Source organism: Engraulis encrasicolus, chromosome 13 (genome assembly GCF_034702125.1).
Source record: "Engraulis encrasicolus isolate BLACKSEA-1 chromosome 13, IST_EnEncr_1.0, whole genome shotgun sequence".
NCBI classification, from domain to species: domain Eukaryota; kingdom Metazoa; phylum Chordata; class Actinopteri; order Clupeiformes; family Engraulidae; genus Engraulis; species Engraulis encrasicolus.
The window spans coordinates 20,393,416-20,413,676 of record NC_085869.1 but is presented as its reverse complement, the minus strand read 5'-3'; the positions used below and the strand labels follow the sequence as shown (position 1 = coordinate 20,413,676).

Genomic DNA, 20,261 nt, shown 5'->3' with positions numbered 1-20,261 from the left:
AATGCTCTGCCGTCGTCGTCAGTATTTATCAAGAATTAAGCCGTCCTCCACACGGGCCTTGTTTATTTTACCACACCAAACCGTTGCTTTCAAAGGTCACCCAGGCAGTAAAACGGCCCGATTAAATGAAAGATAAACATTTACTTAGCTTAGCAAGATATCTGCAGCATGCAGTTTGTGTGCGGCCAAGTACCTCTTACCTTTAGCCAAGGCCACTCTGGGCATTTAAATAAATCACTTCTTTTCCCCATTACTACACCAATGTGATCTATCTAGGAAGCACTTTAGAAAATGCATTGGAGAACCGTAGTGGGCTGATGTTGTATTTGAATCTTTTAGCAGAATTAATCCTCATCTGGGCTAAAGCAGATTTCAATGTTGGTTGATGGGATGGCAGCTTTTATTTCAGTTCAATTCAATGACTGCATATGTGGAGAGTTATTGATCCATTACATTACATTACATTTAGCAGATCCGGAGTAGATGGAGATTTTTTTTGAACAGATGGTTTGTGTGCTGCGTTTTAGGTTTACATATATTTTTTTCCATAATTACGTGAAGTCCTTTGCCAACTACCTCTGGTTGTCTGGTGCATTTGAATACAGCCATCTAGTGAATTTGAATGTTTGAATGTTGTCATTTTTATGCGGATGACCGACTCGCATGCAACCTTGCCTCCAAAAGGCAGAATTTCACCCTCCTAAAACTGCTTAGTTGCCATCCTATCTGGGATAGTCTCTGTCCTGATCGGGGATCACCCTAAGGGGATCTGCACTGAGCTGTAATTAAAGTGACGACGGGGGTCCACTCGCCCTCCCCAGCCCCTCAGCCCTAATAAACGACTTAAACGCCCTAAAGCCCATCAGTAGGATACAGGGCCGGCTTAGGGAGGGCAGCTATGCCCTGTGGCCATCACCACTACCTCCACCCCCTGTGGGAGTGGCCGTGTCGCACAGGATGAGGAGGAACGTGAGGAGGAGGAAGATGAGGTCTCTATGCCAGTCAGTCCCATTGGCCAAGAAGCCAGCAGAGATGCCGACTTCACAACAGTCTTCCCATTTCATCTTTTGTGAAATTATTTTGTAGAGGTACTTACCTGTAAATAAAGTACCTCAATAAAGTCAATTCTATTCTGTTCTTTTGACTGTAATCTCAACCTGTGCACATTTTGTGGTGGCTGTAAACTGTGTTTTTTCCCCCAATGACTAAATGACTTACCGACCAGGATTTAGACGCTACAGTCCAGTGTCACACATTCCACGTCACATTGGTGCTTCATACTGACTGGTGGCTTTTAACCTGATTCCGCCAATAATTCTTAATCGCACTGCTAAATTGCGGTTGATGGGTGGAAGGAAGATGGTTGCCAATGGCAAGTTGCCCATCTCCACACACTCACAGTGGTGCAATTCAGGCCTCTGTTAGGGTGAAAAGTGAAACAAAAATCATCATGTAATGTGGTAATATATCCTGTGGCTACAAAAATGGTGGTCATGCACCACACTGAGTGAGGGAACAGTTTGGAGATGGTCCAAGTTAATTGGGATAATTAGGTTTAAGCCTCAAATGTGCGGTTTTGCTCTTAAAGTTATTGGACATCTCGCAGTCTCTTGGCTCTGGTAGTCATGAGTTGTATCGTGTTGTGAAGTGTTCCCCCCAACGCCAGCTGCTCTGTCTAAACTCTTGAAAAACAAAAGCTCCTATGGAGGTGAGGCAGCATCTGAGAAAGAGCCAACCTGTGTGTGTGTGTGTGGGGGGGTTGGCAGGAGCAGAAACCAACACAGTGAGGCAGACCACCTCAGCAGAATCACACCCTGTTTTTACAGGTCGTCCCACCCCAACTGCAGTGTGCTGTAAGTAGGTAGCTAGCCGAGGGGGAGTGAGGGACAGACAGTACTCTACCTCTCCCCTAGCCAGCTACATGGTGCTCCATGTCAGTCATGGGTGGTCTACTGCTGACCACGAAAAAACATCTAGACATGCCTCTAGAGAGAGGAGACGGGAGAGCGAATGAAGTCAGTTCTGTATAGTGTTACTCTGATAGACGATGCTATCTTCCCCTCTAGCAGTTCATGCAGACGTTAGCGAAGCCACATAATTCCTGCAAATATTTGACGTGCACCTCTTTTGGTTTACTCTTGTACTTTGGCACCCACACTGTCAGCGGTGAAGTTGTTATTTTTTTCACTCACTGAGGTGTAGGATTATGTGTTCACTCTAAGCAGTGAGGTGCCTTGTTTCAATGTAATTTTTTTAATTATTTTCCCTCTTGCTGAGGTTCACGATTATGTGCAAGATAATGTCTGACTTCTTCAGCCTCATGCTTGCCATCCTAATGTTGGCTCCAGTGGCGGAACAATTGCACACATGGCCCCAGGGCAAAACACTGATAGGGCCCCTCAAACAACTTGTCATGGTCACAATAGGGCCCCCACCGGTAATACAGGAGGGCCCTCGGCCCAGGGGCAAATGCCATGCTTGCCCCCCTATTGCTCCACCCCTGGTTGGCTCTGATTGGCTGTTTAGGGTCTTGGTGTCTTGTTCTTGCTGGGGTTACCCAGAAGCCAGTGTGCTTGGCCACTTCACTCGAAGCCTTCCCGCCGTCCTGTAATTTCAGCTGCCTCTTGCCAAAGTAAAGTGAATGAAGTCTGCCTATAATTAAAAATGGAAGCAGATCTCTGTCGTCATGAATTGGAGCCTTTTTATATTTCTGTTCATCATCATCATCATCGCTTGCACACTTTTTCCTGAGTCTGAGCAGAGGCAGTGCCAATCGGAGCCTTTTTCCACACTTTCTTTCTGTTTTACTGTACCACAGGAATCCAATGTCGGGCCTGGGTGTCACACTCATTTCATTTAATGGACCAGCATAGAATTCATTGAAGACTGTCAACAATAAAACCCAGCATAAAATCACATTGGACAATGTTGATCCATGCATCTGCAAAACAAAAAGAAAGAATTGTAGTTTCTTTTTGGCTGTTAATTCCATAAAGCCGTTTTCCCTTGCCCTTTAGCCTGATTATCATAGACTTTAAAATTTCTTCGAGACTTGAAGACTGAAGGTGTTGAGTCACTAGGAGGGCACGGCCTGGCTATTGTAATACACCCATGGATGAGACAACAATGGCACAGGCTGGGCAGCTCATTATCACCGGGGTGAGCCATCCAGAGAGCTGGAGGCCTGTGGGATTGGGGACCAGCCTACTGACTCTGGCAGCAGCAGCATGTGTGGGAGCTGAGGTCACCGCGTCGGCAGGTGTGAATGAGGGAACTCACCCTGGGACGGGGATGTTGATGCCGTCAGGCAGACAGGCAGACGGGATTGGGACCGTGGTGAGGGCCACAAGCTACAGGCTGACTGTGCAGTAACACTAGCTTGTCAACAGCCAGCACCAGTGGAACTCCGAACGCAGCGCTGTTAAAATCATGAAAGACTGCTTTCACATGGTGCCCAAAATCACTCTAGTGCGCTGTCAGAATCTATTTCACTTTCTGAAATTAGATCTGCTGCACCATCATCTCTTGCCCTGCTATGAAGTAAACATGTCACAGAGAATTAAATTGGTAGTAATTCATACACGAATCGTGTCGAACAAGATGTGAATTTTTAGTGCCCTTTGTAGTTTAGAATTTTAAGTGTGGCTTTTAAAACAATAGCATTTACATACTGTAATGGAACAGCCCTGTCTTTGTTTTTTCAGGATTTAAGTACGCAAACAGTTTGACATCAAGGTGACGTGATCCAAGGTTGTGGTTCAAGAACCCAACCTTTCAACCACTTTCATTAGGTTTGACTGATTTGATGGACAGCCTCTGGCCTGACAATGACGTCTGGTGAATTAATATTTAGTTTGCATTAAACCCCAAGCCTCTCTCCATTGTCTGTGTGCTGTGTTTATTATTGCCTGGCCACACCTGCTCCCCACCCTATCCACCAGGGCCAAGACGGAGCTTATTGTATTGTGGGGAAGTGCAGCTGGGTTGGTTGGTTGGTACGCTAGCTAGCTGCTGAGATTAATTACTGTATGCCTGATGGCAATTGGATGAGAGTGGAACACCAACGTTAAAGGAGCACTCCTGCCAATTTCAATGTGCTGCTCTAATGGGGGCAACCTTTGTTTACATTTCAAAAAAACATTTGTATTTATTCCCAAAAACATCCAAAAGGTTATGCAACATCAGCAGACCGCTAGCAAACAGCGATACCTTTTAGGAAAATATTTGGAGTAGGCCTATCTTCATTTTTTTAAAAATGTAAACAAAAGTTGCCCCCATTAGAATATGTCATATCTCGGAAAGGGCTTAGCCAAAAACTGCGGCGTCACCGGGTACTGACAAGTCAAGGGTAGCGTGAGCAATACAACAGCACATTGAAATTGGCAGGAGTGGCAGCAAGTGGATTTCATCATCATTGCTGAATGTGGTCCAGAGATCCGCCTTCTAACCCCACCTCTTCTCTTCTCTTCTCTTCTCTTCTCTTCTCTTCTCTTCTCTTCTCTTCTCTTCTCTTCTCTTCTCTTCTCTTCTCTTCTCTTCTCTTCTCTGCTCTGCTCTGCTCTGCTCTGCTCTGCTCCTCTCAATGCAGTAATTCCCATATGAATCTATAAAACAAGGGCAGGTGTGCCCCCACCCCCACCCCACCCCACCCCCAACTCCCATTTTTTTTCTCTTTGAGTCAATATTGGTGTTTTTCCGGTTCGACTCAGCAGCAGACTTACAGATGGCGAGGAGGACTGTCCTTTGTCTTAAAGTGTGTGTGTGCGTGCGTGCGTGCGTGCGTGCGTGCGTGCGTGCGTGCGTGCGTGCGTGCGTGCGTGCGTGCGTGCGTGCGTGCGTGCGTGCGTGCGTGCGTGGCTGAGCTGGTGTGGGTAAAGTGGTGGTGGGTGAGGCGGGTGGAGGGGAGGGGAGGGGGCTGGTTCTCTGGGGAGGGATCAGGTTGCTGCTGCGTGTTATGAGGTAATGAGGCTGGGCTGGGGTTCAGTCTCAGCTCTCCACTCCCCTCCTCTTCACTCCCTGCAGACTGGTGCTCCGTACCCATAGCCACAGGGGCATTGTTCACAGCAGGGAGGATAGGCTACAAAATGGCTGCCCAGGGGTGTGGTAGGGGAGTTTGTGTGCGTTTCGTATTCAGTGTTAAAGTTTTGAATCTCAGAATTTCTCTCTCCCTGCACCACCGTGCCCTCATCCAAATGCAGACCAAATGCAGCCGTGGCCTGCCCCAAATGGGAATGTGGTTTGGAGTTTGTTCCGAAGTCTTCAGATGGTACATTTCTCTGCTGTTTTTAAGGAAAGCAAAAAAAAATCCACTTCTGGACCACAGTGTTCAGACTCCTTGGTCGTCATTGCTTAGATTAGTCTGTTACTGAAGCCCGCAGCCAGCCAGGCTGGTGTGGTGAAAGTGGGCACTCATCTTTCCAGTGGAAATGGTTCAGTACATTTCACACTCCTCCATCCAGAGTTTCTCTGTAAAAGGCCAGCTGCACATACACACACAGAGGTCTGGTAGGAGGCAGGCAAAGTTGCTTTAAAGGCATGGAAAGGCCTCCCCCCCTTCTCATGAAGACATGGACTATCCTAATCTTAGACAGGATGATCCTCCCAGATTTTGTCCGTATTACCGGATTTTAGGAAATGCTCTGTCTTTTTTCATTTAGTACATTCAAATTCAGCTCTACATTTTCAGTGGATGTGCTAAGCTACAAAAGCTCAGACATTATTTACTCCTTGCTCTTTTTTTAATCATTAAGTTTAAATGCAAAGGGTCACATTCCCTATGCTCTTCTCCAGTGTAGACTCCTTGTGGCCTCTTGTTGTTGGGAAAAGCCTTTATTGTTTTTCGGGAATCTTCTGGCCCACCCAGAGCAGTGATGTTTTTCACAGTCTGTGTTTAGAAGTCTTATTTGACTTGGTCTTCAAACACCAAAACTCACACGTGTGTGGTGAAACCGGCAGCCCTTTTGTCTGTGTGTGTGTGTGTGTGTGTGTCTGTCTGTGTTTTTTTTTTCTTCTTTTCCATTAAGGCTGTTAGCCAGATGTCCTGGCCCATCATCATCAGTAGCAATGGCTGACTATTGTAATCACCTGCAGTCATAAAATATGAGCTCGTACAGGAGCAAACAAGTCCTCTAGCTCCACTGTGCCATGTTTATGTCCTCGTCCTCCTGCCTCTGATATGACTTTATTGTCCTGCCGCCACAAATGACTTGGATACGTGGTCACGTGTCCATGCCACTGTCCCTCCGGCAGCGATGGTTTATCTCGATGTTGGTCATAAAACTCGAATTTATTCAGTTGGCATAATCACTAAGTTCAAAGGACACAAAGCTAACAAGGAAGCCACATCCTAATGAGAGCTCTGTTTGCCATAAGCGCAACATGGTAACATGTTAATGGTAACTCATTTGGTCTAAAGCCCCGGGCAGCCTGATATTAGATTAGATGTCTTCATACAGTTCTGACACTGAACATTGGATACAGTATAAACTGAAGTAAGAAACATTGAAATGAAATATTCCATCTGGCTTTTCTACAAAAAAAAATGAAATTAAAATGAAATATTCCATCTGGCTTTTCTACAAAATAAAATTGGCAAGTGCTTTCAGTTCATTCCGAAGCTGTGCGTGTCAAAAAAGCCTGCGTGTTGTTCTGTTCTTCTGTTGTTCCTCCACCAAAGGCAGGTATGCTGTGAATTTCGGCTTTGAGGGAAAAAAACCTGGAGGTTGCATCACCATCTAATGGTTTGTGTGGGCAGCCAGCTTTTGGAGTGGAGTGGAGTGGAGTGGTGCTCTCTGGACGTTGTGTATTTCCATGCAGTAACACATGTGTAATGGACACACACAGCTGAGGTCACCACATCACCATCACATCACCACCCACCTGCAGCTGTAGCGATCGCATGCAAATCTCATTGCTGCTATTCCTATAGCAACAGCAACCATAGCCTGTAGCAGCTGTTGCCTGTATATACACAGGAATATATACACAGGATATGCAGGATATATGCCCAGGAAACCTTAGAAGTCAACAGAAAACAGCCTTCCTGATGTACAGTAGCTTTGAGAATCTCTACAAGGAAAAGTTCTCACTTAACCTGGAAAGTTAATTTTACAGGTTCAGAAAAAAAAGCTTTTCTCATAGTGGTAGGTTAGTTAGATCCATAAGGGTTTTATCATTTGGAAAAAGACATTGAAACCTGTTTTCCTATTTCTTTCCAAAACAGACGGTAAGAATGGATCATCTCTCATTAGCACCCTCAGTGATATGAGTCCTTACGATCATATTGGTCATACTCCCCTCAATAGACTAATTGACTCGTTCATTATTAACTCAAGAGTGTGTGCCATTCCATGCTCGCTACATAACATGTCCATTGTCTAGTATGCACTATGAGGAACTAGAATGTTGGAGAAAAGGATAATTTTTACACATGGAACAAAAGGTTCATATTATGCAATCTGTCAAACATTTGCCATACCACTTTGTCTGGCCGTGTTTGCAGAGCCTGTCCACTGAACGAAAGGGGAATTCCATAAGGTGTGATTCTGGGTGGTAGCGATTGTTGCAACACCTAGTACATATTGAACAGGGTAACTGATGTAACTCGAACCCAGCAAGTGGATCGCACTAAGGTTCTTCTTTTCTTCTTTTTTCTTTTTTCTTTTTTACATTGCGGTAGAAAAACAGACAAATGTTTCGGCTGTTGCCTTCGTCTGTGCGATCCACCTCTTCACTTGCTGAGTTTAGTCAACTTGGAGACGCACCACACGGAAGAGTGCTGTGTATCAACTAGCCTACTTCTTCTACTCTAACCCACACATGTTCTCCCTCTCTAAAAAAGCTTTTCAAAGTTCTTGTATGCACACGACGACGCACACGGGTAGATGTGTGGGTGCATGTTTTTTACATATTGCAATGCACTATGAAGTGCTTTGCATTTTCATGTAGAAAGCTGTGCACTCGTCTTCTTGCTTTAGCGCCTCCTCTTCTGAGGTTAGATGTACACTGTCATGATAAAGAAAAAAAAAATCTAAATTTGTGGTACAATAGCTGAATGGCTGGTAACTCGGGAAACCACTAGCCACAGTGTGTCAGGCTTGACATTTACTTTTTTACTTACCAGCCACACACACACACGCACATGCACAAACATGTACACACATGCACACACATGCACACGTACACACACACACACACACACACACACACACACACACACACACACACACACACACACACACACACACACACACACACACACTCAGATGGCATATGCCTTCCACAAAGGCACTTCTACTGAGATTTAATTACTCTCGGGATTAACGCCCAAAAGTTACAACATGCACCACAGTGTTGTGATTGAAATGGACGTGGATTAGATGGCATTAAAAACCTGATTATGACTGAAAGATTTAATATCTTTTAAAACTTCCTGCGGGCTCAAAGTTGGTTTATAATAGTTGACAACATTTGTTGCCAGGGCCCTAGCTATTTTTAAACATGTTTTCACAAAAAGGTCCACCACAGTACGTACGGTATTAAGACACAACTGTACCATTCAGGGGGAGAAGCACATAAAAGGGGTGGGGGTTTACTCGAAGACATATGGTACTATAGCCCCTCACACCAAACCCTGCGTACCCCGGGCAGGCCTCCCCCTTCCCTCTTCCCCGTCCTAGTTTCCTGAACATCAGGAGCAGTTTTCGCCCAGTGCACGTGGTGGTTCCCCCTCCAGCCCTGGCCACAATGGCACTGACTGTAGTCTGGTGTGATACAGGGCTATGGGAACCTGTGCGGTGGGCAGGGGTCAGGCTGAGGCCTGAGATGGCGGCTGAGGTGATGCTGGGAAAATTGAAAATAAAGTCCGTAACACCAAGCTCCCATTTCTCTTGCTTTACTAATAGTGATGTTGCCCGAAACGTCTCTACATTTAAATAAGAGAAATGGGAACTTGCTAGTCGTGCACCCAATCTTTTTGAGACGGATGTGCATGTTGCCGTCTTTGTTTAACTGAGGTGATGTTGTGGCCATTCACACTTTCTGTCTCCATCCTTCTTTTGCTCTTTCTTTCGGTGTTTTGACGTTTGCTCGCTCTCTGTCCTTCAATGACTTTTTGATTCACTTTTAATCATAATTACATTTCTTTTCTTGCTTTATTGCATTCTTGGTCTTTTGCCCATTCTTCCTTTTTTTCCAATCCATCATCTGTGCCTCTCTCCCTCTCACCCTGACTCTCTTTTTCAATATTATGGTGAATGCATTCAGTGGAGCTGCGTTCGTTCACATACCGATTTATTAACGCTGCATATCAAGTACAACTCCACTCCACTGCTGTGTGTGTGTGTGTGTGTGTGTGTGTGTGTGTGTGTGTGTGTGTGTGTGTGTGTGTGTGTGTGTGTGTGTGTGTGTGTGTGTGTGTGTGTGTGTGTGTGTGTGTGTGTGTGTGTGTGTGTGTTTCAATGGAGCGCTCTGCTCAGCAGCTTCTCTGTCAGGAGTGAGTCCAGATGACTTGGATGGCGGATGTGCTCGCCACAGGGTCTCTCCAGGCAGCAGCACACAGGGAGCTGTGTTTGAGCCCACAGCAGGGGGACATACATACCGGTATACGTATATCTGTGTGTGCTTGCTGCGGACTTGGACTTTCTCTACACATTGAAGGAGGCCCTCTCAGTGGCAGAACAATTGCACACAGGGCCCCAGGGAGAGACACTTATAGGGCCCCCCTATGCACCTTGCCAAGCTCACAATAGGGTCCCCACCAACAACACGGGAGGGCCCACGGCCCAGGGGAAAGTGCCCTGCGCGCCCTCCCTAATAGCTTCGCCCCTGGGCCTTCTGTTGTGCCTTCAGTGCCATTGCGAGGGAAATGATTGACTTGCATGACAGCCAACAGGGACATACGCACGTAATTGGTGGTGGTGTTTTGAAATGTGGTCAACTTTCCATTCAACAGTGGTGTTACTGTGGAAGCTTCTAGAATGGACAATGACGGGTAGTTGTGGAACTGTTGAAGGAAGAGTTCAGTGTTCAGGGGGAAAAGTTCAGTGAGAACGCAGGAGGAGGAGAAGAGCAAGGAAAAGGGCCAGAAAGACCGTACGCAGGACAAAAAGGGCAAGGAAAAAGTCCAGAAAGGATACGACCATATCTCAAAATATGGTCAACTTTCCATTCAACTGTGGTGTTACTGTGGAAGCTTCTAGAAGGGACAGTTACGGGTACAAGGAAAAAGGCCGGAAAGAAGGTACGCAGGACAAAGAGGGCAAGGAGGAAAAGGGCCAGAAAGAGGATCCGGCCATATCTCAAAGACCTGCCTGTGGCCAGCCACTCTCCTCCTTCACAGGCCCCGACCTGTAATGAATCTCGGACCTCCAGTGGTGCCGGGGAAGCGTCTCAGCAGGCCGCCCCAGCCCCAGAGCATCTGATCTGGGTCCGCTGGCCCCGCTTTACCTTTGGCCTCCTGTGGGACACGCGGGGGTCCAGTCCACCACCACATGAGGTGGTGTGGGCTGTGGAAGAAACACTGAGTCAGAGCTCAGACAGGAGGAAACGGTAGTAGAGAAGAGAAGCATCCGCTCCTGAGAGGCTAAAAACAGCCTGACTTGCCCCTCTGTTCCCATCTTCCTCAGGATGTGTGTGTGTGAGTGCATGCGTGTGTGTGTGCACATGGTTGTATGCATGTGTGTGGTTGTGTGCGTGCATGTGTGCATGTGTGTGTGTGCGCGCATGTGGTTGTCTGTGTTTGTGTCTGTGCGTGTCCGTGCGTGCCTGCGTGCGTGTGTGTGTATGCATGCGTGTGTGTTTGCGTGTGTGTGTGTGTGTGTGTGTGTGCTGATCAACCAGAAGCAGGTCTTGCACAGATGTTCCCTCAGGGCTATGTTGAAACAGCTCCTTATTGTCATAGAGCTCTGCATAGAGAGCTTTATTGTCAGTGCTTAATATAAATTCTGTGATGGGAATTAACCATCAGGCGACTCTCATTATGTTTGCTCTACCCCCCCATCGTGCAGTGCACCCACCCCCCTCTTATACGGTAACGTATTCATTGGGGGGTATAAACTTCAAATATTATCTGAGAGCTCAGTTAAAGAGCTCAGCTAGACTTTTTAATCTAATGTTGGAAGAGAATTATTGTTCTAGCTAGAACTGTAATGATGATGCCATATTTTAAATAATCCTTATCATAATAGCTGGATGATGGAACTGATGTTTTTCTTTTAAGCTCTGCAAAGTTTCTCAGTATAGTTATACTATATTTACGGTTACCATATGGTGTGTTTGAACTGATTCAAATTTCCTGAGGCCTTTTCTGAGGCCTTTTCAACATCCCAGCGACTGCTCTGAGGTCTTAATGACTGCCTGCAGCATCGCTTGGACATTTTTAGACCCTGTGAACCCGACGGCTCATACGTTTTCCATCCAGTGTGGCCTAATGTTGGACAAATCCAACCCGCGACGAAAGCAGCCCAGCAGAAACTGATGTTAAGTCGATATGAGCTGCTACTACTATCCAGCTGAGTTGGCAAGCCATTACAATGCACTACAGAAGCAGGCATGGGTTTGAGCCAGAGCTCTGAAATTAACTTTTTTTTCTCCACCAGCCAAAATGACTAATAGATGTTTATCTTACCAGCCAAACACACTCACTAATGGGTCAAAGTGGCTAGTAAGTTGGTCTTTTCTACCTGCCAAACTGAAATTTCACCAGGATTTGGCTGGTTGGCTGGTGTTACTATAAAGCCCTGGTTTGGGCTTATTCCATTTTGAAACAAAAATTGTCTTATGTTAATAGTCTATTGGTAGTATTGTTATATTGGTGGCACTAAATCCCCCCAATTTTAAGTACATTCTATTGATTTCTATGGCCATAAATCTGCAGGGAAAACCCACCCAAATGCACTTTTTTACCTTTCTACCAGCAGACGGTCATCCTAATCAGCCGAATTGGGTAGGAAACCCGCCCATTCTGGCAACGCTGATCAAAACACTACAGTAGCAGTCCAGCAGACTGGTCTGTCTGTAAGGTCTATTAGATGGCCTGGCAGCCTGCAGCTGTCCGTGGGGAACTCAACTCAACTCAACTCACTCACTCACTCACTCACTCACTCGCTCACTGTGAGTCAGACGGGGCACCATTGTACTCCGGCCACAGACGCCCGGCACAATAAGCACCTGGGCCCCTCGGACAGGATGGACTCGCTTCCACTGAGGCCCTATTAGCACGGCCCACGGATATCCTGAAGCTTTACTGTACCGCGAGCCTGGCTCAGATCAGAACGCTTCTGGATGGGAGAGAATGGGCAAATGTCCCCCTGGCACTCATACAGTACAATGGCTCCATTATTTTCATATGGAACAATCGGGACACCTTTATGACCTAGCGATATGTTTGTTTGTTCGCTGCGTTTTTCCCCCCACCTCCGCATCTGGTACATTTCCTCCTACAGTGTGCACTGTGCTCCTTTTTAGACTGCTCTGTTGCTACGTAACGTTACATGAAAGGCTGTTCCCTTTTAAAGGCTTTTTTTAGTAGGGTGAGTACACACTTTGCTACCACACCACCAGCCTTAAGCTTCTGCATGAAACCGCTCTGCAGAAGGCTGTGTGGTTTGCACTGAGAGAACCTCTCTGTACCCTGGCACATGTGGAGGTCAATCTGGTCCTTATGCCTCTGGTTTCCTGGGGTGGCCAGAAGAAGGCCAAGCGAGGCGAGGCGAGCTGGCTGGCTATTTTTCGCCCGCTTGCCTCATGCCGTGGCGCGCTGCCCTTGCCCGTTGCCACGCCACGCGGAGGATACCATAAATTACAGCTGTGGGGTCCCGCAAGCTTGTGTGATCGTGGTGTGCCAGGGCCGACCGTCACCAAGGCCCATGCCCCCCCTTCTGCACCCCACTGCCACCTCACCACGCCACCACGCCACCACACCCCTCTCTCTTTCCTTCACCCTGGGTCTGATGTGGAGACTCGTGGAGACGTGAGCTTGTGGTGGCTGCTTTTGATGTCTCTCAGCAGCCTGCCCCCTCTGTGATCTCAATTTGCCACACGTTCATCGTTGGCGAGCTGTTTAGCTTATTGCGTGCTCACTTTTGAGGTTAATTTGTGTCAAGCCTTTGCTGCCGGTTTCTCCTCTTGATGCTGAGACGTTGTGAAGAGTATAACTAACTCAGGTGGTTGCTTGTTCTTTTTCTGTTCTAAATTTAATGGAGGAAATCTCAAACTAAACTTTTGGCTTGGTGCCCCAAACTCCGAGTAGTTCTCTGTTTAGGCAACTCTTAACAAAACGTCACACACACGTGTCACTAGACTCTCTGTTGCCAGTTTGTCAGTGGTCTGGACGGAGTTTCTCAGTGTTGTCTTTTTTTTTCGCTCTGGAGGTCCCCTGTATTTACCCCAGAGAAATCCCCCCCATCCCCCACCCATGTCCCGTGCACCAGCTTTCAGAGACTATTCATATTCTGATTTGATCCATTCATATTCATGAACCCTGTTCACCCCACCAACAACAATACGGGTAGGGGGGGGTGGTTAGGCTGGCACGGCCTGATGCGTCATGTTGAATCAGCGGAGCTAATTTGGCAGATTTGGCTCTGGCAGAGGCAGACCACCATCGCCCTCTCCCTCTCCCCGTCTCCCCCATCGCCCCCCCACTGAGGGTGGAGAGGGCGCTGTGTAATTGGTTGATGCTCATCTTTTGTCAGGCTCATGTCGAGGGGCTCGGCCGTTTTCACTGAATCCCCAGACATCTGTTCCCCGGGCCCTTGCACATTTCAGCTGTGATGTAATGTCCCATTCTCTTTCTTTCTTTGGAGCTCTTCTTTCTCTGTTTTCGTCACACTTTCTGTCTCTCTGTCTACCGCCCCCCCCTCTATTGCTCCTCCTCTTCCCCTTTCTCTCTCTCTCCCTTTCCAAGACCACCACCCTATTATTTTAGAATGCTCATGACTTTGATTCCAACAGTTGTAGATGCATAATTCAACCTTTTCATGTATTGCTTACTTTGGATGTTGTGACACATTTCAAAACCAGTGCATGGAAAGGGGCAGCGTTGTTTCCCAGTTAAAGAAAATAATACACATTGGTGTGAGAGCATAACTTAATTAGATCAAGAAAGACTTGCTTGATGGCCATCGGACTTGCTTGCTTGTTGCAGCTTGTTGCACCTTGTTGCACCATTTGAATGAGTAATATTGCTTACTCAACAGGGAGGCAATACTCCTTATTTGAAAGATTGATGGTCCAGAACATTCAGTTCCTTGCTGGGTAATCTGAACTGAAATCCCCTTCGATGAACGTACACATACGTAGAGCTTCTCTCAAATGACTCGTTTCCACAGACATTTTGAACATAGACTTAAGTGCTCTTTTTTAATTTATTTTGTCGAGACCCCAGACACATTAGTCTGGCTTCCCTTTAAAAGTCCTTTCTCTGCACACAACTGTTACACCACCAAGCATGTTACCATCCCCGTTTGGATCTGGCCATTTATGATTTGAAGGGGATTTTTAGTGGGGTGGAGGGGCGGGGGCGGCCCGGGACTACCATGCAACATTTCCTCCACAATCATGGCTATTATTAGTGGTGGTTCTGGAAAATTCCTCCATAATGAGTGTTGAAATGTACAGACAGAGTGAAAAAACATGGTGACTTTTTAATGGCAAGTTTGGAGTTTAGTTGGAGTGTTTTGTGTTAAGCAGCGCCTGATGATCAAGCCACACTTTTGGGGAATTACTTTTAGTCTCTTAGAAGACAAAACACACACATACACACACACACACACACACACACACACACACACACACACACACACACACACACACACACACACACTGGGAAGCTGACAGGGGGTTACAAAAGGGTCACTTGTCCCAGGCCCATGGGGAGAGAGAGGGCCCATAATTGGGTCCTCATTGCATTGTATTGATTGGGTTTTGGGCCCTTTCAGATGTGTTTATCCCGGACCCGGGCCCAGCCAAAGCTGTCAGCGGCTCAGCATGCACACACACACACACACACACACACACACACACACACACACACACACACACACACACACACACACACACACACACACACACACACACAAACACACACACAAACACACACACACACCCACACACACACACACACACACACACACACACACACACACACACACACACACACACACACACACACACACACACACACACACACACACACACACACACACACACAGTATGTTTTGGTGGTCTATTGCAAATCAATTACAATTATAACACGGATGGGTTCAGCGGGTCTGCCTTATCACAGGAACATATGACCCACTTCTCCTTTGTGCCACTGTCCTGGAATGCATGCACACAATGACATTCATTTTAAAGTGTTGCCACTGAAATCGGTGAAGCGTAGTCGCATATAATGGAAAACTATATGAGAACAGTGGTGTTCTCGTGGGAAACAAAGGCACGCATCCTCTGTTTTTCACTTGGACTGTAGCTTTGTTTGCCTTGCATTGTTTGCATTCATTAGTTATGGTGTAAGTGTATATTGACTAACTACAGTGAAAGTGGTACAACAAACCTTTTTTAATGTAATATTTTTAAAGGCATATTTAATATGTGCAATTGTATTCTGCATCATGTTTTATTTGTAGGGTTTTAATTAAAGTGGTAGAGGTGCGCACCTCCAAAATGCAGGTGCAAGAAAAAGAAATCTAAAAAATAAAATAAAGTGCACACTCGTTCCTGTTTTTTGTTTGTTTTGTTTTGGGTTTTTTTACTTCCCAGTGACAGTTTTCAAGCTCTTGGTTCTAAATCTTCACGTGTAGGGTTTGTCATAACTAAACGATTACGTTCCCTGTGTCTCCCACAGTTACGCTCTGTCTGACGAGGCCTACCGATCTCTGCGAGACCAGGACAAAGACCAGTGCATCCTGATCACGGGAGAGAGTGGAGCCGGCAAGACAGGTGAGTCAACACCCGGCAAAAGAAAAACACTTCATCTCTTCCACAGACCATTCAGGCTTAGATAACCACCACCACACACACACACACACACACACACACACACACACACACACACACACACACACACACACACACACACACACACACACACACACACACACACACACACACACACACACACACACACACACACACACACACACACAGGACCCTGGCACCGTGTGTTTGTAGTGCACTATCAAGAAGATCTCCTGAATCAGCGACAACATCAGGTTTTCATGATGGCGGAGGGTGGGCTTGTTAATTTTCACACAAGATAAGGTCTCCTGCTGGAGGAGACGGTTTCTCTCTGGGTTATTTTCAGGGCCAGAGTTGTGTTTTTTTGGGAGTTATTTTTGGGGTAAGGTGTGCACCTGAAACAATGTTTTTGTGTACACACACACGTCTGTGCAAGTGCACAGCACACATGCAGTACGTACGTGCACAGCGCGCCATACAGGTTGACCGCACAGAAACAAAGGAAAAGCAGAGTGAGTTGTTTCTTGCTGTGCTGGTATTGTGAAAAGGCCGCTCCTGTGTTGTTCTTCCATCCACTGAGGTAGAGAGAGAAGCACACGCCGCCTGCCTGCCTGAAAACTGCATGCATGAGCTGAATGAGCGATGTTCTTTCCTTGCTACTGCTTTTTTTTGGGGGGGGGGGGGACAACATCAGGACTGGACTGGGATGAAAAAAAGGAGTAGGCGTTATGTGTTACCCTTCTAAATTGCAGACTGGTCTGTAAGAAAATGCAAACAACCACATCAGCCCTCAGCCAGCAACTGTCAGCTCCCCCAGGAAAGGCCCGGCATACCAGATTGCCAGTGCAGGTTTTGTGGTAGGCAGCATATGTTTCAGGTGATGGAGGCCACCTGGACTTTTATCCAGTGAAGAGTTTCCTTCTTGTGCATTTTTTTGGAAAATCCCGACCTTTTCACGTTCAAGGAAGTAAAAAAAAGTTAAGCCATGTACTTCCCTTTTTGATCCTTTTCCCTGCTGTCTTTGGTTTCACATGAGGCCTCTAAGGTTACAAGTTTGACGAAGCAATTTCAGAGCTATATTATCAACTCTGTATAGTATTTCACTTTTATTAGCGTACGCCTCCAGTGTAGTGGTTGTCTGTAGTATTCCGAATGTGATTGTGAAAACTTGAAGGGGCAGGCGATCTGTACAAGTTATTGGCTCGTTTATGATTTGTGTGGACAATAAAAATTGTTTAGCTGTATGACACACAGATCCTTTTATTGTATATATTCTCACTAGGTGTGATTTTCAGTTGCGTATAGTATATGAGTTCAGGCCTTCAGTATGAAGTTATTTGTTGTTCATTTAATGCTCAGATATGATTCACAAAACTGTCATTTGACACAAATATAGTATCTAATGTGCTTTTCTTTGAAATTGAATGCCATAGACTAGAGCAAAGAAGGATCATTAAGCTGGTGTAAAATGTATGAATTCTTGTCTTTTACTTTTTACCAACTGCATTTAATGCACAGACAATATGGTCCGTGAAAAAAACTTATCAAAGAATTTGTTTTAGTAGAAAAGCTGACCGCAGCGAATTCCTTATCCTTCAGCTTGATTGGAATTTAGGAGCATGTATCTTTGTACACCGTGCAAACCAGACGCTTACTGAAGACATAAAGAGAGATGCAAGAGAGATGCACTGTAAGGCTTGTACATACCCCATGCTGTAGTGTAGTAGCTTGTTATAGTGTAAGCATGCTGCAAGGAAGCGTAACAAAAAAAGTTCTGAAGTAAACAGCTGGACTGAAGCATTTGCTGCCAAGTCGGTTCTAAACGTGGCCTAACTCCTGCTGTTGTTTTGGGAGACTGGAGTACATCGTCCACGCCTGCCTGGCCTGCCTGGCCTGCATGGCCTGAGCCTCATCCAATCTGACTGTTGCTGTGGAGGCACAGTACTGGTAATGTGGTCGCCTGATTATCATCGACTTTCAAATCTCTTCGAGACTTGGTCTGACCAAGAGCATAACAATTAACATTTCCCAAACGGCATTTCCCAAATGGCCTCCCTTGGTTTGCTATTGATTTTTTACTTCCCAACAAAGTGGTAAGAGTTCCCGTATTTGCGAGAACTCAGAAAGTACTTGCATTAACTCTTGACCTGACTGGTAGCAACGCTGAAGCTGTTGCGTCACTAGGAGGGCACCGCCTGGCTAGTAATGTGGTGCCCCTGGGCGCTATACCTCACATATGCCCCCTATACAATACATATTAGTAAAGCTTGTCTCATATTGTGCCCCTAAACTGGTTGAAAATGGTTGGTGCCCCTGGGCACCGTACCGCTGGCCCTTATGGATCAAAAACCTTTTTGTGAAAGTGCAAGTGTGTGAGAAAGTTGTAGTACTACGGCTGTGAAACTAAAGCTGTTACTACTACTATACAGTATAGTGTGAACATAGTATAGTGTGTAATATGGGTCAAAGACGTCCAACATGAAATTGTCCTTCAGTGCTAACGGATACTTTTGCTAACTGTTACTGTGAAAAACCTGATTTTATTTTTCTTGAAATGTGAATGCATGAAAGCCAAGCCAAAAAAAGTAAAAAGTATCATTTACACCTGAAGGACAATTTCATGTTGGACGTCTTTGACCCACATGTGTATGGCGTATTGAAAACCCTACTCCAGCCTGACGATGGCTAACCAGCTCTGAGCTCCGTCTCCACTGTGACTCTGTGGCCCTGTTTTATAGCGAGCACTACCAATACCACTCCCAGCTGTGGCTGATGGGAAGGGACAGCAGCTTGCGCTTCCACAGCACACGGTGTTCTGTTTTTGAATGCCCGTCAGGTGTCGGGATTAAGTTCACCCCAGTTCAGCTCAGCGTTTTGTGTGAGCGTCTTCTCCGCTGTTTACAGCCCTGCGATCCTTCACCAGCTCGTGTTTGTTCATGTCCCAACCAGCTGTGATCTACCATTGAAAACAGGAAGTGGACTAGACAAGATGACTGAATTGGACAAATATCCATTTTCCCCACTACCTTCTTTTAAAACATATTTGTTTAATATAATTGTCTGGAATGGTTGGCAAGCTAGAGCAAAATCACTAAACTGGTAGTTTCGAATAGTCATAGTCATAGCCATTGATGATGGCCTCTTCTGGCTACGTGTGTGCTCTGTTCGACTACCACTGAGGTCACACATGGAACAGAACTGCACTGTCAGATGATCCTTCCCAGTGTCTCAGAAAACAAAGAACAGACATTCCTGTTGGAACAAGGAGCTTTCTTGGAGCATTTGAATTTGCCCTTATGAAATTGTGAGTGTGCCACTGACCTGACCGTGATGAGAAGTACAATGACTGGGTGTTCTACTGTACTGTATGCAGGGCAGTGGGTTTGTACTGATGCCATTCCTCAGCTCCTATTAAATGTCACTTCACTGTGCATTAGCGCCTGTGGGTGATTTCTCTGCCCTAGTTTTACCCTTCCAGTATAGCCTTCTCCTTCTCTGCTGGTTTCTCATTCACATGTCTGTTTCACTCGTTCACTCTCGGTTTCTTTCTCGCTCTCTGTCTCTGTCTGTCTCTCTCTCTCTCTCTCTCTCTCTCTCTCTCTCTCTCTCTCTCTCTCTCTCTCTCTCTCTCTCTCTCTTTCACTCGTTCACTCTCGGTTTCTTTCTCTCTCTCTCTCTCTCTCTCTCCCTTTTCGTCCCACTAAACACTACCCATGTCTCTGCTCGTTTTGTTTATGTCGAGTCAGCATCTTCCTTTCTCACTTGCGCTACCTGATTACGTGTTTAGTTAGAGTGCAACACTGGAGCCCTCCCTCCACCACACATCCCACCCCTGTAGCAGTCATGGCTGGATTGGCCATAAGGTATACAGGGCATTTGCCCGGTGGACTGTTGATGATTATGGCCTGCTCCTCCCCTCAATGGTATTAGTCCTCATGTTGCTACACCAGGCCTCTCAAGATAGTCGGACTTAAATTAATTATGGTAGCTGCTGTGGTCAAAATAGCTCACAATAGACAACTAAAATGTTGTCACAGGTTTCATTGTCTCTCTCAATGCCTGGTGGACCAGTCTTGGCTTAAAGCACTCTCCACATCCATTTTTGCAGTTGGAAGCACCTGTAAATGCAAATTCAGAGATGCCTTATGGCATACAGGGCATTTGCCCAGTGGACTGTTGATGATTATGGCCTGCTCCTCCCCTCAATTGTATTAGTCCTCATGCCACTATAGCAGGCCTCCCCGAGACAGTCAGTCAGATATAAATTCAGCATTTTTGGTTGTTGTGTTCAAAATGGCTCA

At 46.2% G+C, this 20,261-nt stretch overlaps 1 protein-coding gene across 4 annotated transcripts in view; it reads left to right on the top strand.

Moving 5' to 3' along the window:
* myo1b (myosin IB) overlaps window positions 1-20,261 on the top strand; it is an 82,165-nt gene that overhangs the window by 18,937 nt on the left and 42,967 nt on the right. For all 4 annotated transcript variants that reach the window (XM_063213425.1, XM_063213424.1, XM_063213423.1 and 1 more), the window contains exon 4: window positions 15,848-15,942. In XM_063213425.1, coding sequence (XP_063069495.1) covers window positions 15,848-15,942 — 95 coding nt within the window. The remainder of the gene's footprint in view (window positions 1-15,847; window positions 15,943-20,261) is intronic.